We start from the raw sequence: 27,782 nt of genomic DNA on the forward strand, positions 1-27,782 counted from the left end.
ATCTCTAAGCTGTCACCCACAATCACAGCATAGTTTTCATTTGTAAAGAGGACTATAAGAAATAAAAGCAGACATTGGTTGCAAATGGGACAAAGATAGTTTGTATATCCTATATCTCTTACTGACTTGCTGGACAAGATGGTGGTTACTAATATTAAAGGATCCTATTTGAAACTCAACACCATGTTGTCACAAAACCAATACCAATACACAATGGAGGGGATTCATTATTGCACCTGTGTCAAAAAAAAAATTGATACTTTTCTGATTCGTCTGACAAAGGTGGTCTCTGGGAAAGTGGTGTGGCCGGGTTGGGAAAAGGTCAGTGTGCCAAAAAAGAGGAGAAGCAAGTGTAAAAGTATTAGTCGACAGTCCTAAACTGTGACAGATTCATCATCACAATGTCTGGCGTAGAACTAGACTATTGTTCTGACACTATTGATCCCCCCCCCCCTTTTTTGGTCTAAAGATCTGCTAAAGATTTTACACATTTACAGTCAGGGGCGTAACTTTAGGGGGTGCAGAGGTTGCGGTTGCACCAGGGCCCAAGAGGTTTAGGGGGCCTTCATGGTGTCACTTTCCCATATGAGAAGACTATTACTATAAACCATACATTATAGTCGGGCCTGGCCTGGCACAGACTTTGCACTGGGGCCCTTCAGCTTCTAGTTACACCACTGTTTACAGTTCATCTACGTTCACATCTACTAACCATGAGGATATGTGGACCTGTATTTTTTTCTCACTTGCCTTAGTGTAGGTTTGTGTTGGACAGCTAAGACCAGATAACAAGCTATGAAAGTCCTGGCAAGAAATGGAAGTAATTAGCAGCTCGTGCTCAATTATTCATTCTTCCCTGTGGAACAAATTAGAGTTCACCTTTCTGTACATTTTGTTCACTTTGTTTAGTTCCACCAGGAGAATTTTCCATGCAGACCTGTAAAGAGTTAAACAGCCTGATGTACCTGGAACAAAGGACTCACAAACACTGGTTTTAATTACTTGTTGACCAGGAAAGGAATGACCTGCTCTAACTACATGGGGGAGACCTGCTGTAAAGCAAGACACACTGTCTATATGCTGTCAGTTGCCATGGTGAGGTCCAGATATTTATATCAACATTCTTACTCTTGCTGATCCTATAGAGCGTCGTCTGGGACCGCAGAACAATATAGCCAGAATATAAGATTTATTTCTCTAGGCAATTCTCATAATACTATATTATGGCTGACTTGTAACATTCAGCTTAATGAGGCTTCGATGCTGTACTCGCCGAGCAGATGAGAACCATTATGGAACAGGACTTTATTTCCTCCATCTTGAAATATTTATTCAAAAGGTTTTAGTGGTAGAGGAAAAAGCAACACGTTTCCAAAAATTGCTGTATATTATCATCTGACTATGCAATGTATGAGCAATTCAATTGTAGGATAGTAGCACTTCCTGAACGCTATACAGAAAGTCATATCATAATCTACTGAATACTATTATATTAGATGATATTATAATAACTATTTCTAGAAATATGTAAATAAAAGTTCCTAAGGTGATCTCTTCTAGCATGCAGTTAAAAAGCCTGTAAAGTCTTTCCTTAGGTGAAAAAGCAATATGGCGGCCCGAGGATGCACTAACATTTTTCTAGAAGGGTAATAATACTCTTTCCATTTTGAGAAGTATGAAATTTGGACACATTGGAAAAGTAAGGCTCCTCTACTGCAGGTTTCATCCACTTCCAGTCATATGATGGAAGCTTCAGCGGCTGGCAGTGAGAAGCATGAATCAGATGCAGGCTGCAGCCAGAACAGAGGGAGAGGTGAGAAAAGTCCTGTGCGGATTTATTAGCATGGGACTTATTTTAAAATAGTACAACTGCCTATACAGGCATCTATGGAGCTTGTAAAGATATTAACGCAATCTGTGATGGCGGCCATACCGCTGGCACCCTAGGGCTACATGCAACCTATGTCAATTGCCGATTTAAGAAAATATTTGACTATGCTTTTGAATAGAGCTATAATATTAGTATCCCAATGTATAACACCCAAAATATCACCGAAATACCAGCTGTAGGAAACCATTTGAAGATCTGAGATGATGATCTCCTGCTACAGGTCCCTCCTATTTATCAGTGCAGAGACATGTAAACAAATATCCAGAGAGAGTTTGCAGACAGCACTAAAGGAAGCATCAGAGATGTTTAATCAATTGTTAATCAATTGTTTAATCAGTGTTGGTCCTGAAGAAGAAGGGTCAACACTGCAAATATTGACTTGCTGCATTAACTCATTCTAACTGTCAGTAAAAGCTTTTGTTACTCATAATATGATAGCACTTGTATTTCTGTATGTGATAAAAACATATGACAAACACACAAACAATTTATTTAAAAGAGTGGACAACCCCTTTAAGGTAAAATAAGGTGTACTATAATCATCTGCACTACTGATTCATGTAATTTGTCTATGTAGCGTGGGACAAGATAGGTCCTCCAAAGTGAGAGACATTTGTTGTAATCTCTTTAAACTCATCTGGCTAAAAATTGACTCTATATATCAGGGCTTCTGCCCCACACCAGGGGCGTAGAAGCCCTGAAATAAGCGCAAATTCGAGCTTATAACTAGCATTTGGGATTATTTTCCCCTATCTGCCACCTTTACGCCAGGGCCTGTGCACTTTCACATGTTAAAATTTGGCATCTGAAGCCCCCCCCCCCGCCAAAGCCTCTTGATGTATTTGGCTGCACCAGAGGAGTACGGGACTTTCATATGCAGGCACACAAGCGATGGCGTATAATAAAAAAACCCCATTGACTAAGAATTCCCTAATAGGCCAGAGACACGCATGGGTAATACATTCAGGGAAGTAGATGCAAAAGAATAGTTATCCAGGAACATTTTACAATTAAATCATAGGAGGTGATTTATACAAATCCCATCCATATAATTGATTGGGCTGAGGATTTTGTGTGTGGAATACATCCTTTGCAATACAAAAATTAAGCTGCATTCCCAGTTGATGGCTGGTTTGTGTCAGAATTGTTGAGGAATGTCCACCCCATGTAGGGGGTATTTGAAAATGTTTATTCTCAACTAGAAAACTAACAAGTTAAAAACAAGTATGATTTATATGGACATGGGAAACCTTGGTGCTTGTCTGCCCCCTTTGTTTCTTGCAGGCCCTATAGGGGGAAGTCACTGCACAGATTCTAACCACTCATTACAATAAGGAATGCAGTCACCCAGGCCTGCTGCATACTTCTACTGGAAAATCAACTTTCTATTATTCTTGTAACTGAAGAATTTGTCTAATGCTTTTTTTTAAATATCCCCAGATAACCTTAAGAAATCATGGACTTGGAATATATTACAGGGAAAGGTTTTTTTTTCTTTTTTGCTGTATGTGAACTTTTTTTCCTGCAATTTACAAAACCAATATATTTAACAAATTATCTGTGATTTCCCTGCACTTTCCCGCATGTTCTTCATCTTGTTAGTTTAGTCTGGAGACCATATAAAGAGAATGTCTTGGCTATTGTTCACAATTTTAAGCCTCACATTTTGTGGAGCAGATATAATATATATAATAAAATTCCATCAAATGTAACATATAAACAATGAATATTTCACATAATTTATAACAAAGAACTGCAAACCAATCTGGAATCTCAGAAAACTAGAATCTGAAGACTGTATTGGAATTACTAACAATGAGAAGAGATTATATAGTATTTTATAGGATCTTCTTCTGTATATATATGATAATTCAGAATACAGTTAATAATAAATACATTTTTCTATTTATTTAGCGTACACAGATTATTCAGTGCTACACACAGCTTGCCAAATCAGTCAGTCACATTTTTTTTTATCAAGTTTTTCATGATTTAGGGTGCATTCATACACCCGTATGTGGGGATGTACGGTATATGCGGCCGCATACACGTCCCCATAGACAGCAATGGCGGCCCGGCGGCGGTACGGTACGGCCATGTGCCGCTGTTTTCTATGGAGGGGGAGAGGTCCCCTCCGTGTGAATGTACCCTACTGTAATTATAAGTAGCCATTTGGTTACGCTTAAAAGGTTTTTTGCCTTACCAAAATGTATCCCCTATTTGCGCTCCATAGACTGCTATGGGACTTTCAATACAACATAAAGGACGAGACGATGACAGAAGTTGGCTGAACAGGGCGGAAGTCACCCATTCTGACGATAATCATAGGGTCCATGGGATACATTTTGCTGATGTTAACATTAATATTACATTGATAGGATGACATTTATTAGCAGTTAGCACTTATTGATTACACATCTGTATTATAGTCCAGCCATTCCTGTATATTTCTCGGCTCTTATGACTCCTGCGTTTCCAGTCTTGACTGTTCTTACTCTAGGCTATGTTGTTAGGGAAACACCAAATATTTAGCACGCGCTTACATATCAGTAAGAACTGTATGAAGAGGCACTTTTCTAGCATATTATAGTTACTATAGAAGTTCAAAAGGAATATGGAAAATAAAATATCAGATTTATAAGGATTAGGTTATAGGTATTTCTTGATGGAGGAATTTATAGTGCCTTTTTTTCTCCATATTGGCAATGTCTTGTGTGTTTTTTTGCCACATAAGAACTGTAGGATAAGATGATAGATTGAATAAGGACACAGGTCTCTCAACAACTGAACCTTAGAATCTGATATGGGGAAAGGCACTAATAACAGAAATCCTCCTGGACAACCCCTTTAAAAAGGATCTGTCAAGGTAAACGATTGAGATTAACAAGATGCTTTTTATTAGTAACTGGAAGCGTATAAAGACTGCCAAACAGCAAAACCCCAATAACCCAACCAAGACATTGCACACCCCCAAAATAACAGTTTGGAGAAGATCTGCACGTATGCTGATTATATGTGTTAACGGTGAGGGGAACCTGCTGAATTTGGTGCCACTGGAAGACCATGTAGAGCCCTATAACTCACCCTAAGGGATCAGCAAAGAAATGGATGAAGTTGTATAAAGGCGCTAATACAGTTTGACTAAGAAATGAAACCATCCCGCACGAATTTGGGGAAACAGGAGTTGGCGAATACCAGGTGTGAATTGTAGACAATGGCTGGAGAAAAAGGTAATATATGTCTATTGGTTAAATAATAATGGTTTATTTAAATCCTTCCAAGATCTTCAGGAGGAACTCCTATTAACCGACCCTTGTTATTATTCTTATCTACAGCTTTCCCATCGGTGGAAAGCGTTGGATAAATCTGTGACATTGGTTCAGACTCTACCCCCAGCTCCTGCAGTTCTGGTTTTGGAAAAAACATATTAAGGCTATATTCACACTAACGTAGGGGTGAGCCTCCTCCTCCTCGCCCCGTACACTGCCGTTGCCCGCTACGGTACGGACGGGCAACGGCAGTGTGAATATAGCCTAAGACTAATGAATAGATGGACTGAAGAGACTGGCGTGGTGGATGAATATCTATGAAACTATTTTTTGAAGGATGTGGATGGTGGAGGGTAACTAAGATTCAGGCCCATCGCCTTGCTCAACTATTCATATTATATCAAATTTATTATTTGCCCAAAATGTGGTACAAAGACATATAGTTGTAGTAGGTGTGGCCTTGTAAAGGCAGATGGCATACAAATTCTATGGTATGGCTCGGCACGGATGTTTTGGAAAAAAGTAATGGATGAGTTAGACAAGTATGTTAATATAAGTATCACGTGTTCGATTCAAGGGTGAATTTTGGGAATTTTGGAAAAATATGGACAATGGTGTATGTGCTATGTCACAAAAAAAAATTACTTTTCTTAGCAAGATTCTGTATAATTAAGAAATGGATATCAAAAGATGGACCGACAATTATGATGTGGAAAAGGATAGTTAATTGCACCAACTTGGCCAAGGCGTTTGTTAAAATGAAGGGAGGCAAATATAGCTTAAATAAGTTTAGGGAAAAATGGCAATTTTGGATTGATAACTATTTTTGTATTGAAGAAAGACTGCTTTTGGGAGGTGAGAATGGAGATTTTTTTTCTTCTTTTTGGGGGGAGGGGTTTGGGAACTGTTAGGAGGTGGGGAGAAATAGGGTAAAAAGGAAGTACCGTATTTTTCGGCCTATAAGGTGCACCTCTAATAAATGCCTGCTTAGACATCTAGGTTCATATATAAGGTGCACTGGAGTATAAGGCGCAGGATCAAATGCAGTACCTAAAAATGACCAGCAGGTGGCAGACCTGTGCACAGTTCAAGCCAGCTACACTTCCCGGGAAACTTGTCTTCAGCGTGTCAGAGAGCTCCGATCTCAGGGGTATGGGCTGCTGGGGGTTAATGCAGGGTGATGCAGCAGGGGTTAAGCGGTCTCCCTCTGCCCCTTCTCCTTCCCTCCTCAGCCAGGGTGTTATTCCTGTGGGGTTCCCTGTGGCTCCTTCTCTTTCCCCTGTTATAGGGCTGGCAGATATGGGGGATTGTTTACTGATGATGATGATTGCCTCGTGGTCGGCACTATGGCGGCTACAGTCTCTCAGTGCTAGGGGAGGGCAGGGTGGGGGCACTTCAGGAGCTAGGGACCCTGTGTGGGAAGGTGCAGGAAATTTCTGGGGTTGGAGCTATTAAACACTGGTAAATGTACAGTACATCTTGTCTGTAGTACATTTCTGTATAAGTTCATATATAAGGCGCACTGGCCTATAAGGCGCACCTTTGATTTCTGAGAAAATTCAAGGATTTTTGGTGCGCCTTATAGGCTGAAAAATACGGTAAAAAAGATTTAAAAAATTGTGGAAGCAATAATGGTTAACCTCACGTTTCCTGTGTATTTTAATAATTTATATGTAATTTTGCTATTTTGTACCAATAGAAAGAAAAACTATTAAAAAAAAAGAAATGAACCAATCCAATATGTAGGGATGTGTCCTATAACAGATATAGAGGGAGTGGAGGGTCAGACTGATCAGACTTGACTTGAACACAGCCAAGTGTGCATGTAAATGGGAGATTAAGCTCTCACAGATCTAGTAGTGTATGGCCAAATTGTAAAAGTGAACCATATATACCACGTGCTTTTCTCGGTCGCTGGCTTCTTGTAATGACAGGATAAATGGGGTATGTATTAAATACAAGTACAGTTTCAAATACTATTATTGTTACATGTTATTACAAGTGCGTTAGGTTCTAGCTCATAAATGCCATATCTGTAGATACCGTAGTTTTCTTATCAGGTACAGTACTTGTGTATATAAGAATAAATAAATTTGCTTTGTGTACAGTAATTCCCACAATGAATGCACATCCTATTGGCAGTAATTTAGTGTGTGGGTACATGTAATCTATATCTGTATGCCCTCCTTCACCAGCGCTCTATGAAATAGGGGAATAAAATCTGCGGTATTAATGAGTAAAGTCTCTCCCGCATCCTGGGAAGGGAACTTAATGCTTTTCATTAAAAAGTTATCAGAATCCAGTGATTAAAGAATGGTCATGAGAGAATGTAATTTTATCAGCATTACAAATGAGGCGTTGCTATGCATTCCAAATATTTGCAGGTTGTCATGCATTCAATCTTCTACTTGTGGACTTGAAAGACAAGGAGAATCGCACACAGGAAACGCTTTACAAGCATCTTTGAAAAGCTCAGCAGATTACAAAAAGTTGATGGTCACGCAGTAATATGTGATCCAAGCTGGTCCTGTTTCCAGGATGAAGATTCATTGGGAGATAAAAATCATACTGGAAATTGGGAAATAATATGTAGTAAAATGTATAAAATGAAATGTAGATAATGTACCCTGCAAGTAAATAAACTAGTAAATAAACGTGCCCTTTTGATGTAATTCTTGCAGTAAAAAGAGGTGACTCATCAAGCCTGATAAACCAGGGACATTACTCATAGATCCAGGCACTGTGACTGTGGTAATCATCTTATATTTGTTATCCTTGGCTTCCTTCCTTCTAAAATCTACTTTTGAAATAATGCTATTGAGCCTGAGGGACTACCCTAGCCCCTCTGTGATCTGGCTTTTCAGGCTGATACACTGGGGCTTATTTACGAAAGGGCCACTGATCGAATTTTCGTTGGATTTTCAAGGTTTTCAGGATTTGCACTGCTGTGACAGGTATTTAACTGGGGATTGTGTCACACACGATCAAACTGTGGCGCAGCTGCACTGGCTTTCATGCGTCAGAAATCGGAGGGGCGGCCGTCAGACGATCCAACTGATTCGGATTCAGCGCCGGATTTAAGATTCTGTTTGTGTCCCTAGACAATGCACTTACATACACCGGGAAGAAGAAGCTGAACTCCGGTGGACCTGAGCAAGGAAGCGACACATGCAGGATATCGGGCACGCGATCTTAGTGAATCGTGGTAGATGTTCATTCCGGTAGGACAATTCAGTTTCGGGGATCGTGCAGGACAGGTAAGTAAATGTGCCCCACTGTCTCACCCTCCCCCCTGCTTCCTCAGCACAGCAGGAAGTGCTCACTGCACTAAAAGTTGATTTTAGATGGAAGGAGGCCATGGATAACACCTATAAGTTGATTACCCCAGTCATTGTGCTTGAATCTATGAATCTACCTCTTACTTTTTCTCATGGCAACGCGTCAGGCTATATCAAGGAAGTGGCGTTCTACTGAAGCCTCTTCCAGGGCGGATTGGGTTCTTGCCCTGAGTCATCTGTTCAGGATGGAAGAACTGGAAGCAATAGATGAAGAGAAGGCTACTGCCTTTTTCACCCTCTGGAACCCATGGTTATCCATTAGGGAGTCTGCCTCATGTGCACATTGGGTGGCCACTGTGGTGCTGCCATGAACATCTGTACCTCTAGCAGGTGCCACTACTCATTGAAAATGAATATAGATGTGCTGAGATACTTTACCCTCTTTTCCCTCCCCCTCTTCCCTTCATGTTCTTTCCTTGTGTCTTTCCCAACTATGGGGGATATTTATCATACGCTGGCGCTCGTGCCGCTGCAAATTCGCAGCCCGCTGCAAATTCGCAGCCCGATACATCAAGAGGTTTCTGCCTCTTGATGTATCGGGCTGCCAGCAGCGCAGCGTTTATCCTACGCCAGACAGGGCCTGGCGTTGAAAAAAACACAGCCGGCGACTTTTCACTTCTGAAAAGTTGCCGGCAGCATCGACTGCGCAGGCGCGGGGACAGTAACGCCCCGCTCGGGCGAAGGTGGTGGATTGGGGAAAATAATCGCAAAAGCTAGCAATAAGCTAGCATTTGCGATTATTTCAGGGCCTTTGTGCCACTGGCGGTGCACAGAGGTCCTGATAAATATCCCCCTATGTGTGTATACATCCGTCTTCTTTGACCTATGTTGTTCTTGTTGATGTATGGGGCTCTTTATAAGTAGAACATGCCCCTGATGCAAATTTGTTGCGCTTAATGTTTATTCTACCCAATTACGAGCTAGAATTTGTGCAGATGCACAATGTGTATTATCTAAGCTCCAATGTGTGTGTATATATATCCAAATAAAGAAAACGGCAGCACTTCAATATAGTGAAAACAAATGTGGTGTTTATTCCACCTCTAGCAACGTTTCAGCTGTGTTCCCAGCCTTTGTCGTGTATGTTTGTTATATTATGTTCAATAAAGCTTATTCACCCATAAATACTGTATATACTGATTTTTTTTCTATAAACCATTCAAACAGTAATCCACACGCAGCTCTATATTGCAGCATGTAGATGTATGTTACTACTGTAAATACTGTATACTGAGCAAAAAATCTGCTTTGCATGAATCCATGTATATGTAATAATAGTAATACATTTGTGCCCCCAATCCACTTTCCAACACATTTATGAAGGCTTTATACCATTTCTTTCCGTATTCCAACTTGTTTAACAAAGGGGCGTGACTTTCAGGAAAGGGGCTGTGACCTGGTAGAAAAAAATGGACTATGCAGTAAAACAAAATGACCCAAAGTCTAGTAAAATTAAACCAGATACTTTACCAGTTCAAAAAAAACCTGCAAAACAATTTACATCACTACTTATGAAAACTATTTGCTGCGTTTCCAGAGGATTTGCTTAAGTGTTTGAGCTTTTTAATGTAGGGGTAATGGTCCTTTAAGAGAACTGAATGATGTTATTGTAGTTTATGTAGCTTCCTGTAACAAGAGAAGGCTATAGGCTTTACCTCTGTGCCAAATACATAGAAGGGGTTAAGTGACAAAGTGTATCTGAAACATTCCCTAAGTAACCGTTGCAGACCTTTGTCAATGTCATCTGCTATCCCTTTCATAAGCAACGGATATCTCCGAGTCAGCTGCAACATATTATTAAGGGGGTCGTCCCTCTCCTGTCACTGAGAGAAGCGCTTGTGTTAAATTGTCATATGATGCGTTTGTTTAGGAAGAGAAGGCAAAGCGGCTTACATGGAAATATCCTTGTGGTGTTGCATTTCTTTAGTTACATTATGGAAATCCGTTCTTACTGTTTCCAACTGTTGTTGTAAATCTAGAGAAAAGAAAACCGTTATAATTAATGGGTCCGGTTCTATAATTATACAATCAGATTACAAATTGCTTTAACTTGAAGGGGAGAAAAAAAAAAAAAGAACAAAAAGTGACTGTTTGCTGTGATGTCTGAACAGTAGGCAGGAAGTGTTAATGGCGATAGCCAAGGGTCTGTGCCAAAGTAAGCAGCACCTGTCGGGAGCCAAAATATTCTGCCAGGCACGTCTAGAGGCGATGCCTGATATCCACTAGAACAAGGTTTTCTTACATTGTATCAGTCTGTAACGCACAGCAGTCCAGCACAGAACCGCTGCATTCCCACAGATGTCTTCATAAATACATTGGTGCAATTACTCTATGATTGCACTATCCTATCTCTTACACACCTTTTACCTACCTAAGCTTCCTGGTAGTGAGTATATTAGCTGAAATATATTCTGTCTGCTTATTGCTATCATTCCACCTGCTTGTCTGCCTTTGTTTACTCCAGCAATGTACCTGGCACGTGATGGGCATGAAACAGGAGTCATGCCAATAACAATCTGGGTTCTCTGATCTAGTACACATGTCCGGTCTGCCCACAAGGTGTGCCACATACCGTAAACATGAATATGTCACATTACTGTTCAACATCCTGTATGCAACCATATATACACACTCTGAATAACACTCTGAATAGCATTAAGGTAAAACCACTGGTAAGTCATATAGTGTTTTCCAGGATATAGATATTTAGTATCTATTCCTAGAATGGGCCATCAATATCACTATAACCAATCAGTGCTGAAAGTAGTATAGATAATAACCCTGGAAGAATAGCTCCATTCTCTGTGCAGTGGCCATGTCTTGTTACTAAAGGTTAAATCCCGTTCACTTGCATGGGATGCAGAAACTCACACATCAGCCAGCATATAAGGTAAGCAATATAATACTAAAAGATATATTATTGTGGGGATTCTTGGCTTAATCAACAAGCTCCCCATGATCTGGTCTCGACTTCCAGGTTCCAGCCACCTTTTGGATGACTGGAAGTTCCATAGAAGTCAATGGAGGACAAGAAATAGCTTTGTCCTGTGTCCCACTGACTCCTATCAGACCTCCATATCACCACAAAGCACAGACGTGGATAGTGGGAAGGTTCAACAGACAAGACCTCCTATACCACACGCTATCATTTATTTATTCCCTATCCTGTGATTAGTCGCTAAAGCTCAGTAGCAAGAAAAAGTGTTCTAAGTAACCTTGACAAGGGATGAATTGAGATGTCCCTTGTTTTGTGTTGAGGTCCTTGCACGTTCCTACCAAAATTGGTCCAAGGAACTACAACTGGTAAAGCAACAAGGTCACAAGCACCAGAGCCTTGAACCTCTAGCTCCATAGAAAAGCTACAGTGCTACACCCTGCTAAGTATAATCCTGGCTATAATAAGAATTCTTTATTTATATAGCACACACAGATTCTGCAGTGCTGCACAGAACTTGCCAAATCAGTCCCTGTCCCCAATGGGGCTCACAATCTAATCATCCTACCAGTATAATTTGGAGTGTGGGAGAAAACCGGAGGACTTGGAGGAAACCCACACAAACACGGAGAGAACATACAAACTTTTTGAAGATGTTGACCTGGATGGGACTTGAGCCCAGGACCCCAGTGCTGCAAGGCTTGATAATGCCTTGATTGAATTGGTGAAACGTCGCACTATTATGGTGGAATAAAACTTTGTTCTTCAGTGGAATTTCGGGAGTGCTGCTTCTCAATTGACTACTAGTGCTGCAAGGCTGTAGTTCTAACCACTGATCCACCATGCTGCCCATGAATAGTGTCCTTGTCTTGCAGAATGCTGCCTATGGGGCTGCATAAGCACACAATTGACAATATTATGCCCCTTCACATGGGTGTTGTGGAGACGTATATCCAGCCGCAAATTTGCATGTGTGTGTGTGAAAGTAGACTTAGACTGATCAGATACAGGCGGTACCCTACTTAAGAACACCCAACTTACAGATGACCCCTAATTACAAACAGACCTCTTGATGTTGGTAATTTACTGTACTTTAGCCTAAGGCAGTGGTTCTCAACCTTTCTAATGCTGTGACCCCGAACTACAGTTCCTCATGTTGCGGTGACCCCAAACCATGCGATTCGCAGTAAAAAAAAAGCAATAAAATTGCGGCTCCAATGGCTTTAGGCCACCCCCGGTTTTGGTTGTTCGATTTGGGTGGAAATGCTCTCTTCTAGCAGTAGCCCACAATGCAATGCAGATGTCTTCATCTTCTCATCCTTACTGCATTATGCAAAGAGTATCCTTATCCCTTCTCTCCACACATCATAAGCAGACCACAATATTGACTTCATCACTCTAATTTGATGTTTTCAAGAAACTTCTGTGAGCGAACCAGTGAAGAATGTAAGGATTAAAGCAAATATCCTCATAGATTTACCTTATGTGCCCCTTAAATACATATTTCATCTTATCCCCCACATACAATACACACTCCAGAATCCCCAGATCTGTCTTCCTGACATCCATATTTATATGCTGTATATATGGTTGTGGCTTCTGGGCAGATCACAATACATTCCAGTTAAAAAGGTCTGCATCGTCTGCCAAGTATTAGTGATAGCTGGAAGCCATTGTTTCTAATAAATTATTACCAATATGTGAATGCAGTATTGGGACTATATATCCTTAGACCTATTGTGAAGTCAAGGAGGAATTTGGGTGGAAAATAAATTAAGTCCCCGGCGTTCTTTAGTGGGAAATACATAAAAAAGTCATTGTTCTCGAAACACCAATCCACATTACATTCACATCACTCACGAGCCTTGGAATACACACAAAATACCTTTAGAAAATAATGAGAAAAAAAAAAAAAACCCTGATGTGATAAGAAACACGTGCAAATATTCAGATAATGAAATTCTCATTCAAGGGGCTTTTTCTCATAAGAAAGATTATAGACAAATGATTACAGTGTGGAAAGCCTCAACGAGATGACGGCCTTTCTTTACATGAAAGCATCTGCTGAAAAGATATTATATGAAAGTCATCTGGTTTTCAGTACATTGTGCAAGCGGATCAGTAATTCAAAAGCCCTCTAGAAAATGTGGAACAGAATGCTTGTCATGTTTTGTAATGCCAGAACGGCCCCACGTAAGGACAGAGCAGGCCAAAATAGGGACAAGGGCCGTCTCGGCTCCAACATCAGAAAAATGCTCCCACTCCAGACCCTGTAATCATCACAAAATGTTCATGGTGGATTCTGCTGAAATATACATTTTTATTGAGCGACTTAATCGTATCCACATGCAAGCAAACAGGTTCCTTCTTAGGTGGTGAATTTTGCTTAACCTAAGGCTACATTCACACGACTGTATGGAGGACGTATATACGGCCGATATACGTCCTCCATAGACGGCAATGGGCGCACGGCACGGGCACACGTGCGGCACCGTACCGCTCCGTACCTGGGAAAAAGATAGGACCTGTCCTATCTTTACCCGTAATACAGCGCCGTGCGCCATTACTTCCTATGGAGAGGGGCGGGGGTGAGCTGCGCTCACCTCCTCCTCCTCTCCCCGTACACTGCCGTTGCCCGCTACAGTACGGGCGGGCAACGGCAGTGTGAATATAGCCTTAGAGTATGGCTGTCATGAAAGTATTTTGTATTTATTTTCATTTATCAAATGGAAATTATGAAGGGGAATTTATCAGGAAATTGCCCTAATAAACTATTACCAGGATGTTGTTGAAGGAGATTATGTTTCCTTCAGTGTCCATTGTGGTGGCATCATCCAGAACATCTAAGTTGGACATAAGATGTAAACTGGTTTTATAAAGTCAAGGAGGTGGAGAGTTTATCACAGAAGTCAAGCTCTCTCCACCTCTCATTGCCTCCACCCCTGTGATCGACATCATGTACCAGTCTTCAGGAGACGTGGTTAGTGGCGTCCCTGGAAGCAGGACTGTCAATTATAGTGATGGGGACATTGTGAGACAGAGAGAGCTTGACTTCAGTGTTAGACTTTCCGCCTCCTTGACTGTATATGACCAATTTACATCTCACTTTATGTAAGTCCAGGATCCATAAGCAACTTAAAAAAGAACTCATTGGGGCCTGAGATACAATTCCATGTACAAAGTCTCAACTTTATGGACTTTGTGCACCATGGGTCAGGTGCAACGTGGTGAGGAACAAGACAGGTCATGAGGATGTCTTAGCCAGTCAAATTTACTATAACCTGCGCGAGGCAATAGCTTAAACCTACTCCAGCCCTGGACTGAAATGGATTTCTACAATTATAACAAAAAAGAGAAAGATGTGTATCACAGAGGCAATCTCAAAAAATACAATAAATGTTATTATTACAAAAAAAAAACACATGTTAAGCAAGAATAAACAAAACAAACATATAAAAGCAATTAAAAATTGTACATTAATACATCTATGCAACAACTGACTACATTAACCAGGTAAGGTTATACAACCACACACACACCTCTTAAACTAATAGCATATGTCCCCATCTACTCATAAGTATTTATAATTACTAAGTGGTTGGGGTTTCTTACTTATTCAGGCATGTCGTGTGGTGGCTGCACTGATCATATAGACTGACAGTCGACTTGGAATATAATACACACTCTTTAGAGAGAAAAAAATCTTGTTAAAAAGTGCCCATGTCTCATAAAGTGAATCTTATAGTGAGTAGATGTAGCAGAGCTGTGTGCATGAGTGAATGGATATGGCAGGGCTGTGAGTGAGAGTATGGATGTAGCAGAGCTGTGTGTGAGTGAATGGATGTAGCAGAGCTGTGAGAGAATGGATGTAGCAGAGCTGTGTGTGAGTGAATGAATGTAGCAGCATTGTGTGTGAGTGAATGGATGTAGTAGAGCTGTGTGTGAGTGAATGGATGTAGCAGCATTGTGTGTGAGTGAATGGATGTAGCGGAGCTCTGTGTGCTGTGCTTGTGACCAACGAGGATTTTTTATTTGGTGCATATATATTTTCCTTTTCTGGATGACTAAATATAGCAAGGGGCATCTTATAGTGTGAAAAATCCAGTAATTGTGAAAAATGTACTTACTCTCTGGACACAGCTTAGTTAAACCCACTGAAAATATCTTGGCAATTTGTACCAAAAAACACAAAAATAAAAAGGGAAGAGCTAAATATGACAGATAAATGCTATTTTGTTCCTCAGTAGTTATAAATAGTATAGATACTTTTTTATGCAATTCACTGAAAGGGCTTGTTTTTGGATTTATATATTGATTACTATGAATACTGGAATGGTGGGGTCAAACCTTCAGACCCCACCAATCAGTTTCTTGAATCAACCAAGAATAGTTCCTTAAATTGTATAGTAGTTGTACTTGATATTGCAGCTCGACCCCATTCACTTAAAAAAGGGGTTGAAAGGTAAAATGATAAATGTTATGTCAGTCTTTTATCAAAGGGAACATGAAAGCAGAAAGTGACGAGATATAAATATTGTCAAGCATCTGAACATCTTCCAGTGTGGTGGCATCATCCAGAAAATCAACTTTTAAGTGAGATGTAAATTGGTTGTATAAAGTCAAGGAGGCGGCGAGATCAACGCTGAAGTCAAGCTCTCTCTGCCTCAGAAAGCCTCCTTCACTGCAACTGTTGGCCCTGCATCCAGGGACATAGTAACTAGAAGTCTGGTGCATGATTTCAATCACAGTGGAGGGGAGTTCTAGGGCTTGAAGATCTCGACTTCAGTAATAAACTCTCTTCCTATGACTTTATATAACCAATTACCTCTCACTTCAGAGTTGATTTTCTGGATGATGTCACCATGCTGAACAATTAAAAAACAGGATCTGGAAGGTATTATTCTGTTTCACAACATACTGGTAGTGGTTTATTAGGTGAATTTCTGCTGACAAGTTCCCTTTCAGCAGAAGCAGTTCTCACTTGAAGGCTGTGACCGATATCAAAGTATATTAGTGTGCTGTGTGTCATACAATATACATTTCACCACCAATTAACAATATAAACATCACTCTTAATGTAAAAGAACATTTACTTGACACTGTTTATCAATCAGTATTCAAAGCCACTTTAATGAATCTAACGGCAGCAGAACTCCAAAGGCAGACATAGAACTGTCCCAAGGAGCCTATCTAATGATAAATCACCCCCCAAGAGTCTGGTCCAGGGTGTGGAACAACAAGCATCAGCATAAAATCCCACAATGGCTTAGGAAAAAATACCAAATGATTCTGGTCCAGGGTGTGGAACAACAGGCAAAGCCCTGCACAGCAAAGCGCCATAACTGGCCAAACAATAATCTGATGTAGTTGGCTGGAGGGTTTGCATAGAAACAGAGATGAATAACACATCAAAAGTAAAAAAAAAACATGATCTGACCCCTATAGTTATACAATACATATATAAGTGCAGAAGGAATGGACAGTATGACTGGAGGATGAGACTACTCTGGGATGGTTTGTAGTCTGTTACCATGGCGAGGCATGGGTCAGCACCAAATGAAGTACAATGCTCAAAAAAATAAAGGGAACACTCAAATAACACATCCTGGATCTGAATGAATTAAATACAGGCGGTCCCCTACTTAAGAACACTCGACTTACATACGACCCCTAGTTACAAACGGACCACTGGATATGGGCAATATATTGTACTTTAGCCTTAGGCTACAATAAAGAGCTATAACAGTTATAAAATGTGTCTGTAATGAAGCTTTAGTGTTAATATTGATTCTTATGACAACCCAACATTTTTAAAATCCAATTGTCACAGAGACCAAAAAAGTTCTGGCTGGGATTACAATGATAAAATATACAGTTCCGACTTACATACAAACTCAACTTAAGAACAAACCTACAGACCCTATCTTGTATGTAACCCGGGGACTGCCTGTATTCGCATTGAATACTTTGAATCCCCCCCAAAAATCATCAATGGAAATCAAACTTATTTATCACCCACAAAATTAACGTTGAAAAACACACTACAGGCTGATCCAATGTTGATGAAGTGTCCTTAAAACAAGTCAAAGTGATGCTCAGTATAGTGTGTGGCCTCCACGTGCCTGTATGACCTCTGTACAACACCTCGGCCAGCTCCTGATGAGGTTGCGGATGGTCTCCTGAGAGATCTCCTCCCAGACCTGGACTAAAGCATCAGCCAACTCCTGGACAGTCTGTGGTGCAACGTGACGTCAGTGGATGGAGCGAAACATGATGCCCCAGATGTGCTCAATTAGATTCAGGTCTGGTGTACAAGCGGGCCAGTCCATAACCTCAAGGCCTTCATATTGCAGCCACATGAGGTCTAGAATTTGTGGTCTTTCACATGAGGTTTTTCATCTGTAAAGGGCACAGGGAGCCAGTGGTGAATTTGCCAAACTTGGTGTTCTCTGGCAAATGCAGGGTCCTGCACGGTGTTGGGCTCTGTGGCCGTCATACCATCCACATGGAGTCAGTTTCTAACCGGTTGTGCAGGTAGCGGAGTACACGTGGAGGTAGCGGTCCTGCTGCTGGGTTGTTGCCCTCCTTCGGCCCCCTCAGTGTCTCCTGGTGTACAGGCCTGTCTCCAGGTAGCACCTCCAACCTCTGGACACTACGCTGACAGACACAGCAAAACTTCTGGCCACAGCTTGCATTAACATGAATGAGCTGCACTACCTGAGCCACTAGTGTGGGTTGTAGAGTCCATCCCATGCTACCACCAGTGTGAAAAATTGTCTGTGGTCTGTGCTCACCACCTGCAGAACCACTACTTTATTGTTAATTGCCAATCATTTCCACCTGTTTTTGATGTCCAAACCAGGGATGGAGTAAAAATAGAAAAGGAGTAGCTCTTCTCAATGATAATCCTCACTCATTATCATCCACACCTGCTTATGGCTTCAAAAACTGAATCTGAAAAACTAAACGTGTGGATGCACCAAATTGTGCTGTCATACGGTGCATTCTTGGACAGTTCTTAGACCGTTATTGGACCGTTTGTAAGCGTACTGAAATCGTCTGCATTTTTGTGTGTTTACCATGCCTTTGGCTGTTTTTTTTTTTTTTTAGAATTTCTTTTATTGAGAAAAAGGTACAAATTATAGTTGAGAATGCAGTCTCTCATCAGTCAACAGTAATTCCAGCGCATATAAAATCTATGTACAGTACAATAAAAAGAGAAATGTCTTAAATGTCATATATTGCATGCCACATAATAATAATTCCGTTATTTATATAGCGCACACAGACTACGCAGAGCTACACAGTTTGCCAAATAGGTCCCTGTCCCCAATGGGGCTCACAATCTAATCAGCCTACCAGTATGTTTTGGAGCGTGGGAAGAAACCGGAAAACCCGGAGGAAACCCACGCAAACACGGAGAGAACATACAAACTCTTTGCAGATGTTGACCCTGGGACTTGCTCTGTATTCAAGTCTTATCTGCCCACTTAGCTTTTTTTTAAAAAAAATTGCCTTTGGTTGGTTTTAATCCATTTCATAGCTGCTTACACTTCCAGAAATGAAGAAAAACAGATTCAAAGCAGCCAAACGCATGGTAAACATAGAAATACGCATGCATTTTCATTGCGATTAAAAACAGTCCAAGAACGCACCATGTGACAGCGCCCTTACTTGGAGTTATATTGTGTCGTTTTTTTTTTGCGCAGTGTATTTGCGACAAGGCGGACAAGGGATTTTACGCCCTGAAAGAAAAGTGCATTAAAAAAAAACACTGGTAGCAACTGCTTACACATGTCAAGAGTACCCACTACTTATACAGCATGTGTGTCTCCCCCCAGTGACTTTAGCAGAACATATAACCCTTTAATTGTGACTTGAGGTACAGAAACCACAGCTGCTCGACCACAAAATGAAAGAGAACCCATGACATCAGCCGGTTTACACTTCCAGCAGACATGTAAGCCTCTCTGAAACACTAAACCACATGGCACATATGGGGAGATGAGAGCTTCACTAAAGTGACTGAACTGCACACAAACCATTTGAATAGCTGTGTAATCCTGGAGCTTTTATGTGAAACAGACAGACCCAGGTCCTTCCCTTTTAAGGAATGTTCAGCAATTATAGAATACTTATCTTTAGTGCCTTGTGATTCAGGAATAAAATACAATGTCATTCTTACTTCCTGACTACCACAGATTTCAATTATGGTAACAATACACAAAAGCGATTGTTTTTGTAAATGTTACATTACGCGGAGTCATCCTTATCTGACAGATAAATTAACCTAAATTTATGCAACACACACACAAGTAATAGGTAAATAATACATAACACAGCAAACAATAGAAAATAGAAAGCACATTGTTTCGGAAACCATATGTCCTGCACGGCTGCGCATCTGAGTTTATGGTTATGTTCAGTATTTTCATAATCATGTTTAAAAAAAGATTACCTTTCACTGCGTCGGACATGCAGTAATGAAACTACCATAATGTAGGGGCTCTCCACTGTCAGAGAGGAGGTGCTGGAGCAAAGGAGGGGACCTTCTCTGACACTAAGAAGATTATCATAACACATGCCCCCTCCTCTACTCCAGCACCTCCTCTCTGACATTGGATTAGATTATAATAGTCAGATACCAGGACTGATATCTCATCAAGTGTGCCGCTGTATGTTCATCATCACATGTGTGAGGTGGTGAAACGTCCTCTTTAAATCATAGTTTTCCCTTCTCAACCACTCAAGTCATCAGGTTTAACCAAGGATAGACTTATGCTTCAGATAGCTGTTCGTGCAGTAGCTATTTCTCCATGACCCCCATAAGCTAAGCCAATGGGTAGTTGGAATCCAGGCACCTCTGATGGTGGCTTATCTACCAACACCTGCCATCAAGGGAAAGTCAAAGGCCCTTACACACCAAGATTGCTGGATACGTTTTCTGCAATTGGGCAATTTAGTAAACGTTCTTGCAATGGCATGACTGGCTTCACAGCTGTTACAGATTTCACCAAATCTCAGAGCAATCTGAGAAAACAAGACTTGCATATAAGACAAATGTATAGGACTTTAAATATTGTACCAGCTCTTTAAAGGAAATAAACCATGAAAATCAAGCATGATAAACCAGTGACACCTACCCCGGACACTGTGACTTTGGTAATCTTCTTATATATGCTATCCATCGCCTCATTACTTCTGAAATGAACTTTTAAAATAATGCTAATGATCCAAAAGTGCATTACCAAAACCCTTCTGCACTGCAGCTTCAAAGGCTGTTACACTGTCTCACTCTTCCCCTGATCCCTCAGCACTTCTCTCTTCCCTATAATCTGTCTGGTAACACTGTGGTAGGGGGAAGTGCTCCTACACAGTGTAACAGCTTGTGAAGCTGCAGCATGGAGCAACTCTGGTAACTCTTCATCTACTACATGTTACTATCAACAGGCTACTGATAAATATCCCATTCATGTTTACAGTAATATCCCAGTGTTTTGTCTGGGGAGCCAAAGAGTCGACATGATGCATTACAACATGTCTGATAATTTGTTAAACTTGGGGCAGCAGATTATCTATCTCTCTGTTGAAACAGAATGCACTTTTGTTTATGTGATGTTGGGATAGTTGTCATCCTGACAAGCATTTAACTGACTGCATGTAAAGCATAGGAAGGAGGAATCGATTCATCACAGCTTGTGAAGTCATGTCCATAAATAGCTCCGGCTGATAAAATCTATTGAAGTGTAGAGTAGAAGGTAATGCAAACTACCAACAACTCCAAGTTCTAATAGAGGCTAGGGCAAATAGTAGAACTTAGGTCTTCAGGTTAACATTGAATATAAAACACCACTTGGTAAAGAAACCTGTATATAGTAACATGCCAGCGCCTACGGACTACACAAGAGCTGGTACACTTAAGCAAACCACACAGTACACAGCCAATAAGTATAATGGGGTAAAATCAGCAGTACACAAACTACTCAACTCTAAGGGACCATAAACCAGCACCCTAGATCCACCAACACCCACAGTACAGCACAAAATGCCACCCCAGCAAGCAAATACTGCATTCAGAGCAAAGAATAATACTGGAGATCCCATAGTAGACAATAATAATAATACAAGAGACCCTCAGAGGCCTTCCTAGCTCCTCTTCTCCTCCCTGCACCACACTGCAGCTTATTCTCTCCTCCCTGCACCACACTGCAGCTTCTTCTCTCCTCCCTGCACCACATTGCAGCTTCTTCTCTCCTCCCTGCACCGCACTGCAGCTTATTCTCTCCTCCCTGCACCACACTGCAGCTTCTTCTCTCCTCTCTGCACCGCACTGCAGCTTATTCTCTCCTCCCTGCACCACACTGCAGCTTCTCTCCTCTCTGCACCACACACTGCAGCTTCTTCTCTCCTCTCTGCACCACACACTGCAGCTTCTTCTCTCCTCTCTGCACCACACTGCAGCTTCTTCTCTCTTCCTTGCTCCATACTGCAGCTTCTTCTCTTCTCCCTGCACCACACTGCAGCTTCTTCTCTCCTCCCTGCACCACATTGCAGCTTCTTCTCTCCTCCCTGCACCGCACTGCAGCTTATTCTCTCCTCCCTGCACCACACTGCAGCTTCTTCTCTCCTCTCTGCACCGCACTGCAGCTTATTCTCTCCTCCCTGCACCACACTGCAGCTTCTTCTCTCCTCTCTGCACCACACACTGCAGCTTCTTCTCTCCTCTCTGCACCACACACTGCAGCTTCTTCTCTCCTCTCTGCACCACACACTGCAGCTTCTTCTCTTCTCTCTGCACCACACACTGCAGCTTCTTCTCTCCTCTCTGCACCACACTGCAGCTTCTTCTCTCCTCCCTGCACCACACTGCAGCTTCTGCTCTCCTCTCTGCACCACACTGCAGCTTCTTCTCTCTTCCTTGCTCCATACTGCAGCTTCTTCTCTTCTCCCTGCACAGCACTGAAGCTTCTTCTCTCCTCCCTGCACCACACTGCAGCTTCTTCTCTCCTCCCTGCACCGCACTGCAGCTTCTTCTCTCCTCCCTGCATCGCACTGCAGCTTCTTCTCTCCTCCCTGCATCACACTGCAGCTTCTTCTCTCTTCTTTGCTACATACTGCAACTGCTTCTCTCCTCCATGCACCATACTGCAGCTTCTTCTCTCCTCCTTGCACCGCACTGCAGCTTCTTCTCTCCTCCCTGCACCGCACTGCAGCTTCTCCTCTCCTCCCTGCACCACACTGCAGCTTCTTCTCTCCTCCCTGCACCACATTGCAGCTTCTTCTCTCCTCCCTGTATCGCACTGCAGCTTCTTCTCTCCTCCCTGCATCGCACTGCAGCTTCTTCTCTCCTCCCTGCATCGCACTGCAGCTTCTTCTCTCCTCCCTGCATCGCACTGCAGCTTCTTCTCTCTTCCCTGCACCGCACTGCAGCTTCTACTCTCCTCCCTGCACCGCACTGCAGCTTCTTCTCTCCTCCCTGCACCCCATTGCAGCTTCTTCTCTTCTCCCTGCACCGCACTGCAGCTTCCTCCCTGCATCGCACTGCAGCTTCTTCTCTCCTCCCTGCACCGCACTGCAGCTTTGCCTCTCCTCCCTGCACCGCACTGCAGCTTCTTCTCTCCTCCCTGCACCACATTGCAGCTTCTTCTCTCTTCTTTGCTACATACTGCAGCTGCTTCTCTCCTCCATGCACCATACTGCAGCTTCTTCTCTCCTCCTTGCACCGCACTGCAGCTTCTCCTCTCCTCCCTGCACCGCACTGCAGCTTCTTCTCTCCTCCCTGCACCACATTGCAGCTTCTTCTCTTCTCCCTGCACCACACTGCAGCTTCTCCTCTCCTCCCTGCACCACACTGCAGCTTCTTCTCTCCTCCCTGCACCACATTGCAGCTTCTTCTCTTCTCCCTGCACCACACTGCAGCTTCTTCTCTCCTCCCTGCACCACACACTGCAGCTTCTTCTCTCCTTCCTGCACTGCACTGCAGATTCTTCTCTCCTCCCTGCATCGCACTGCAGCTTCTTCTCTCCTCCCTGCACCGCACTGCAGCTTCTTCTCTCCTCCCAGCACCACACTGCAGCTTATTCTCTCCTCCCAGCACCACACTGCAGTTTCTTCTCTCCTCCCAGCACCACACAAGTGCAAAGAAGTTCAAAAAAGGGGAACTCAAGTAAAACTTCTGTATCCGTTATTTATAATCACTGCAAGCAGACGAGGATGCCAAACATGCCAGTGAGGGACAGCCCTTTTTTGCGGGATCTGCACTTTCCTAAGCCCTGGGCTTTTTATAATTGGTGAGTGCTGCCTTTTTTCTACCTTATTTGTCTAAAATATTTTCTGAATGATTAGGAAATTACACAAGAACACAGGTACACCATTATCTTATTGGCTTTTTACGCCTCTTGCACATTAACATTTTTGTGTTGCATTTCCTAACCACAGTATTTGTGGGTACCTTACATCCCTATGTTTTTTTATGAGCCCATACACACAGCTAAGGATTTCACAGCCCTGTGTATGAGCCCCAGTGCCACTGTGAAAAATACTCGGAGCACGTAGCATCCCATAGTATCCCATAAAAGTGTATGGGGCTGTGAAAAAATACTGATGCAACACAAATATTATCCATGTGCATTGTTGTAAGTTAACAAAACATTTTTTTTTCAATTTTAGCAAATGTTAAATGTTGTCTGAATAACAAAAAAAGTTATTTCATTTTTAAATAAAATTAATATATTAATTGATGTTTTTATAGATCCCTGCTTGCTATCATTAATTAGAAACTTTTTCTGTTATACAGTTTTATACTTCTGGTATGAGATCCTCATAGTTTTCTAGATTGTAGTCATTCTATATCACACATGTGAGAAAAAACCTGCCACCTCATGGTAGTGCAACAAAAACAATGGGGCACATTTACAAAGGTCCGCGGACCGCATTTCCGTCGGGTTTCCCGACTATTTACGCTTTGTGCCGCATGTAACAGGGGTTTTTGGCACACGCGATCGACTTTCATGCGACACAAATCGGGGGCGTAGCCATCGGACAACCCAACATATTGGGACTGAGCACGGGATTTCAAATTCAAATTGTGTCACAAGACATGCACTCACATACACCGGTAAGAAGAAGGTGAACTCCGGCGGACCTCAGCGGGGAAGCGACACATGCAGGATCTCGGGCGCACAATCTTGTTGAATCGCGGCAGACTTCATCCTCGTCGGACAACGCACCTCGGGGATCGCGCAGGAACCAGGTAAGTAAATGTGCCCCAATACGTTTTGGCTACGGGTTGACAGACGACTTTTAGTACCAATTATGTGTTTTATTATGGAACTCTTCCTGTTTCTTTGTAAAATACTCAATATATGAACTCACATGTACAGTAATAATAATAATTCTTTATTTATACTGCGCCTACAGATTACGCAGCACTGCACAAAGAATGAACATACAAACTCTTTTCAGATGTTGACCTGGGTGGGATAAGAACATCGGACCCAAGCACTGCAATGCAGAAGTGCTACCCACTCAGCCACCGTGCCATCCAGACAGTATATGTATCATGTTACTCATCTTTATGTTGTAACCTGACTATGGCTTCAGCCTGAAACTGATAAGACATTTTAATCTTTTAATCTCCCCTACAAAACTGTACATGTGTAGCTACTGCTAAATAGTGGATACATGTATAAAGACTTGTGGTCACACCTGCATTGGGGATTTCTGTTACAATCTACATATAAGGAAAGCGTAACTAAAACCGGCAGCACAATATCCTCTGCGTTGTGAATTTGCAGCATGTCACTTACTATACTGGCCCACCGGAGAGGGTTCAGGGCTGAAAGCTACGGGATAAACCAAACCTTTTTGGGTTTCCCCAGTTGGATATTCCACCTCGTCTGTCCTTGTACTTGGCAGAAGTTGAAATTAGAAACTCAGAAAACTAGAACATGACTAAAGAGCATTGTTACCTAAGAATTGGGTTTCCATTTCACGACATTTGTTTTTCAATTCAGTTTCCTTCTCTCGTGAATCTTGAAGCTGCTTTGATGATAATGTGACAGATTCGGCAGCCGCCTGCAGATTTTTTACTTGATTTTGTAGGGAAACGCTTTCTATCTGGAATTCTTTCAGACGTCCATGAAGACTAATCATTTCTGTGGAGGTGCATACAATAAAAAGAACATTAGAAGGGAAGAGGAGAGTAGATTTCCTTTTAATGAACACATCGCTGGCAATTCTGGGTTATAGAGAAAATAATAAAGTGATAAAAATGTCAATTCCTATATTTTTACAAGTACATCATATTTTTTTTACCATTACTAAGAAGCTATAAAGAAACTTAGCAATATTCTCATCCACCATACGAAAATAGTAAGCGGAGATGTCAGCGCTATAAATACACAGTGAGATAGCTGTATTCTCCCACTAATAAGACGCTTAGAGGGAACATAAAATGACATTTTATGTAAAATGTCCTTGGCAAACAAGAGGGTTGTGATTATTCAGGACCTCTTAGTATGGCTGCAGGGCGCGGTATATCCTTCTTAATAAGGACAGCTGGAGAAAAACATTGCATGGCAACAGTATACTGGATTATCTAAAGGTTACGCCACAGATCTGCACTGGACCATCCGAAAAATAAATATTCAACACCGCCCTTTGGTTACACAATCCTAGAATAAAGTCCTTTTGCATTTTTAAAGGACTATGTGGATACGGCCAGTGTTATGTCATGAATACAAACTCAAGGTTTTGTACATTCATGAAGTGCGAATAGGCATTTTCAACAAACCTACAGAAAATCCGGAATACATTTGGTGTAGAGAACCTAGAGAGAATACAAATACAGCTACCATAGGCATTACTGAGTGATTGAAGATAGCAATCATTTGGCAGCCCAGAATCTAATTCTATATTAGAATATCAGGATTATTACTCTGAGACCTGTGATACTTGCACGTTAGTTCACAATAAAAGAGATTCATGATTCACTTGTTGACTTTCTCAACTTCAGAAATACAGGCAGTCCCCGGGTTACGTACAGGATAGGTTCTGTAGGTTTGTTCTTACGTTGAGTTTGTATGTAAGCCGGAACTGTATATTTTATAATTGTAACCCCAGCCCAATTTTTTTTGGTCTCTGTGACATTTGGATTTTAAAAATGTTGGACTTTGTCCCCAGTAAAAAAGCTGAAATAGCCTAATGTTAAATTTTACAGCAAGTCTAAACTCTAGCAGCTTATCTACTACACTGGGGCAGATTTACTTACCCGGCCCATTCGCGATCCAGCGGCGCGTTCTCTGAACAGGATTCGGGTCCGGACGGGATTTATGATGGCAGTTCCTCCGCCTTCCACCAGGTGGCGCTGCTGCGCTGAAATGCATCTGATCGCGCCGCAATACACCGAGCCGGACCAGGTGAAGGTAAGCGCTTCCCAAGCGACACATTTTCGGTTATTAAATACGGCGGTTTTTCCAAATACGTCGGGTTTTCGTTCGGCCACGCCCCCCCGATTTCCGTCTCGTGCATGCCAGCGGAGTATAACTGAAGCTCTGCTTTGTACTACCAGGTGCTCAGTGTTTAGTGTAACATGCCTGTTACATTTTTTAAGTGGTTTTATCCATTGTGTGTGTTGAATATAAAGTATTTTCTATTTTTTGGTCATTTATTCCATCATCTTTCTTTTGTTGAGCTTATAGCTTATTTACTAAGGGTCGCGGATTGCACTTTCGTGGGACTGCTCACTGTTTTCACTGAATTTGCAGGTTTGACAGGTATTTAACAGGGGTTTTCACTGGGATTGTGTCGCATGCGATCAGATTGTGCCACAGCTGCGCTGGCTTTCATGCGACAGAAATCAGGGGGGGCATTGGACGATCCGACTGAGCGCGGGATTTAAATGCATTATCGTCGGACAATGCACTTTCGGTGAACTCCACGGACCATTTGAGTAAATGTGCCCAAATATATTGAGATCTAAAGTGGGTATGGAAAGTATTCAGACACCTTTAAATTTTTCACTCTTTGTTTCATAGTAGCCAATTGGTGACATCGAAAAAGTTCTTTTTTTTTTTGCTCATTAATGTACACTCTGCACCCCATCTTGACAGAAAAAAATTAAATGTAGATATTTGCGATTACTTAGTTTTGCTGGAGGGCCAGGGTGAGGAAGAGTTGTGGTCGTCCCAAACTTCTACCATTTAAGGATTATGGAGGTCACTGTGATCTTAGAAACCTTGAGTGCTGCAGGAATTATTTTGTAACCTTGGCCAGATCTGTGCCCGTCCCTTAGTTCTTTGGGCAGTTCCTTAGACCTCATGATTCTTATGTGCTCTGTAAGCTGTGAG

At 41.9% G+C, this 27,782-nt stretch overlaps 1 protein-coding gene across 2 annotated transcripts in view; it reads right to left on the bottom strand.

The window, feature by feature from the left end:
• LEKR1 (leucine, glutamate and lysine rich 1) overlaps positions 1-27,782 on the bottom strand; it is a 109,828-nt gene that overhangs the window by 28,403 nt on the left and 53,643 nt on the right. For both annotated transcript variants that reach the window (XM_072142944.1, XM_072142943.1), the window contains exons 7-8: positions 25,404-25,589; positions 10,392-10,473 (exon numbers count right to left, since the gene is read on the bottom strand). In XM_072142944.1, coding sequence (XP_071999045.1) covers positions 10,392-10,473; positions 25,404-25,589 — 268 coding nt within the window. The remainder of the gene's footprint in view (positions 1-10,391; positions 10,474-25,403; positions 25,590-27,782) is intronic.

The sequence above is a fragment of the Engystomops pustulosus genome, chromosome 3 (genome assembly GCF_040894005.1).
Source record: "Engystomops pustulosus chromosome 3, aEngPut4.maternal, whole genome shotgun sequence".
NCBI lineage: Eukaryota > Metazoa > Chordata > Amphibia > Anura > Leptodactylidae > Engystomops > Engystomops pustulosus.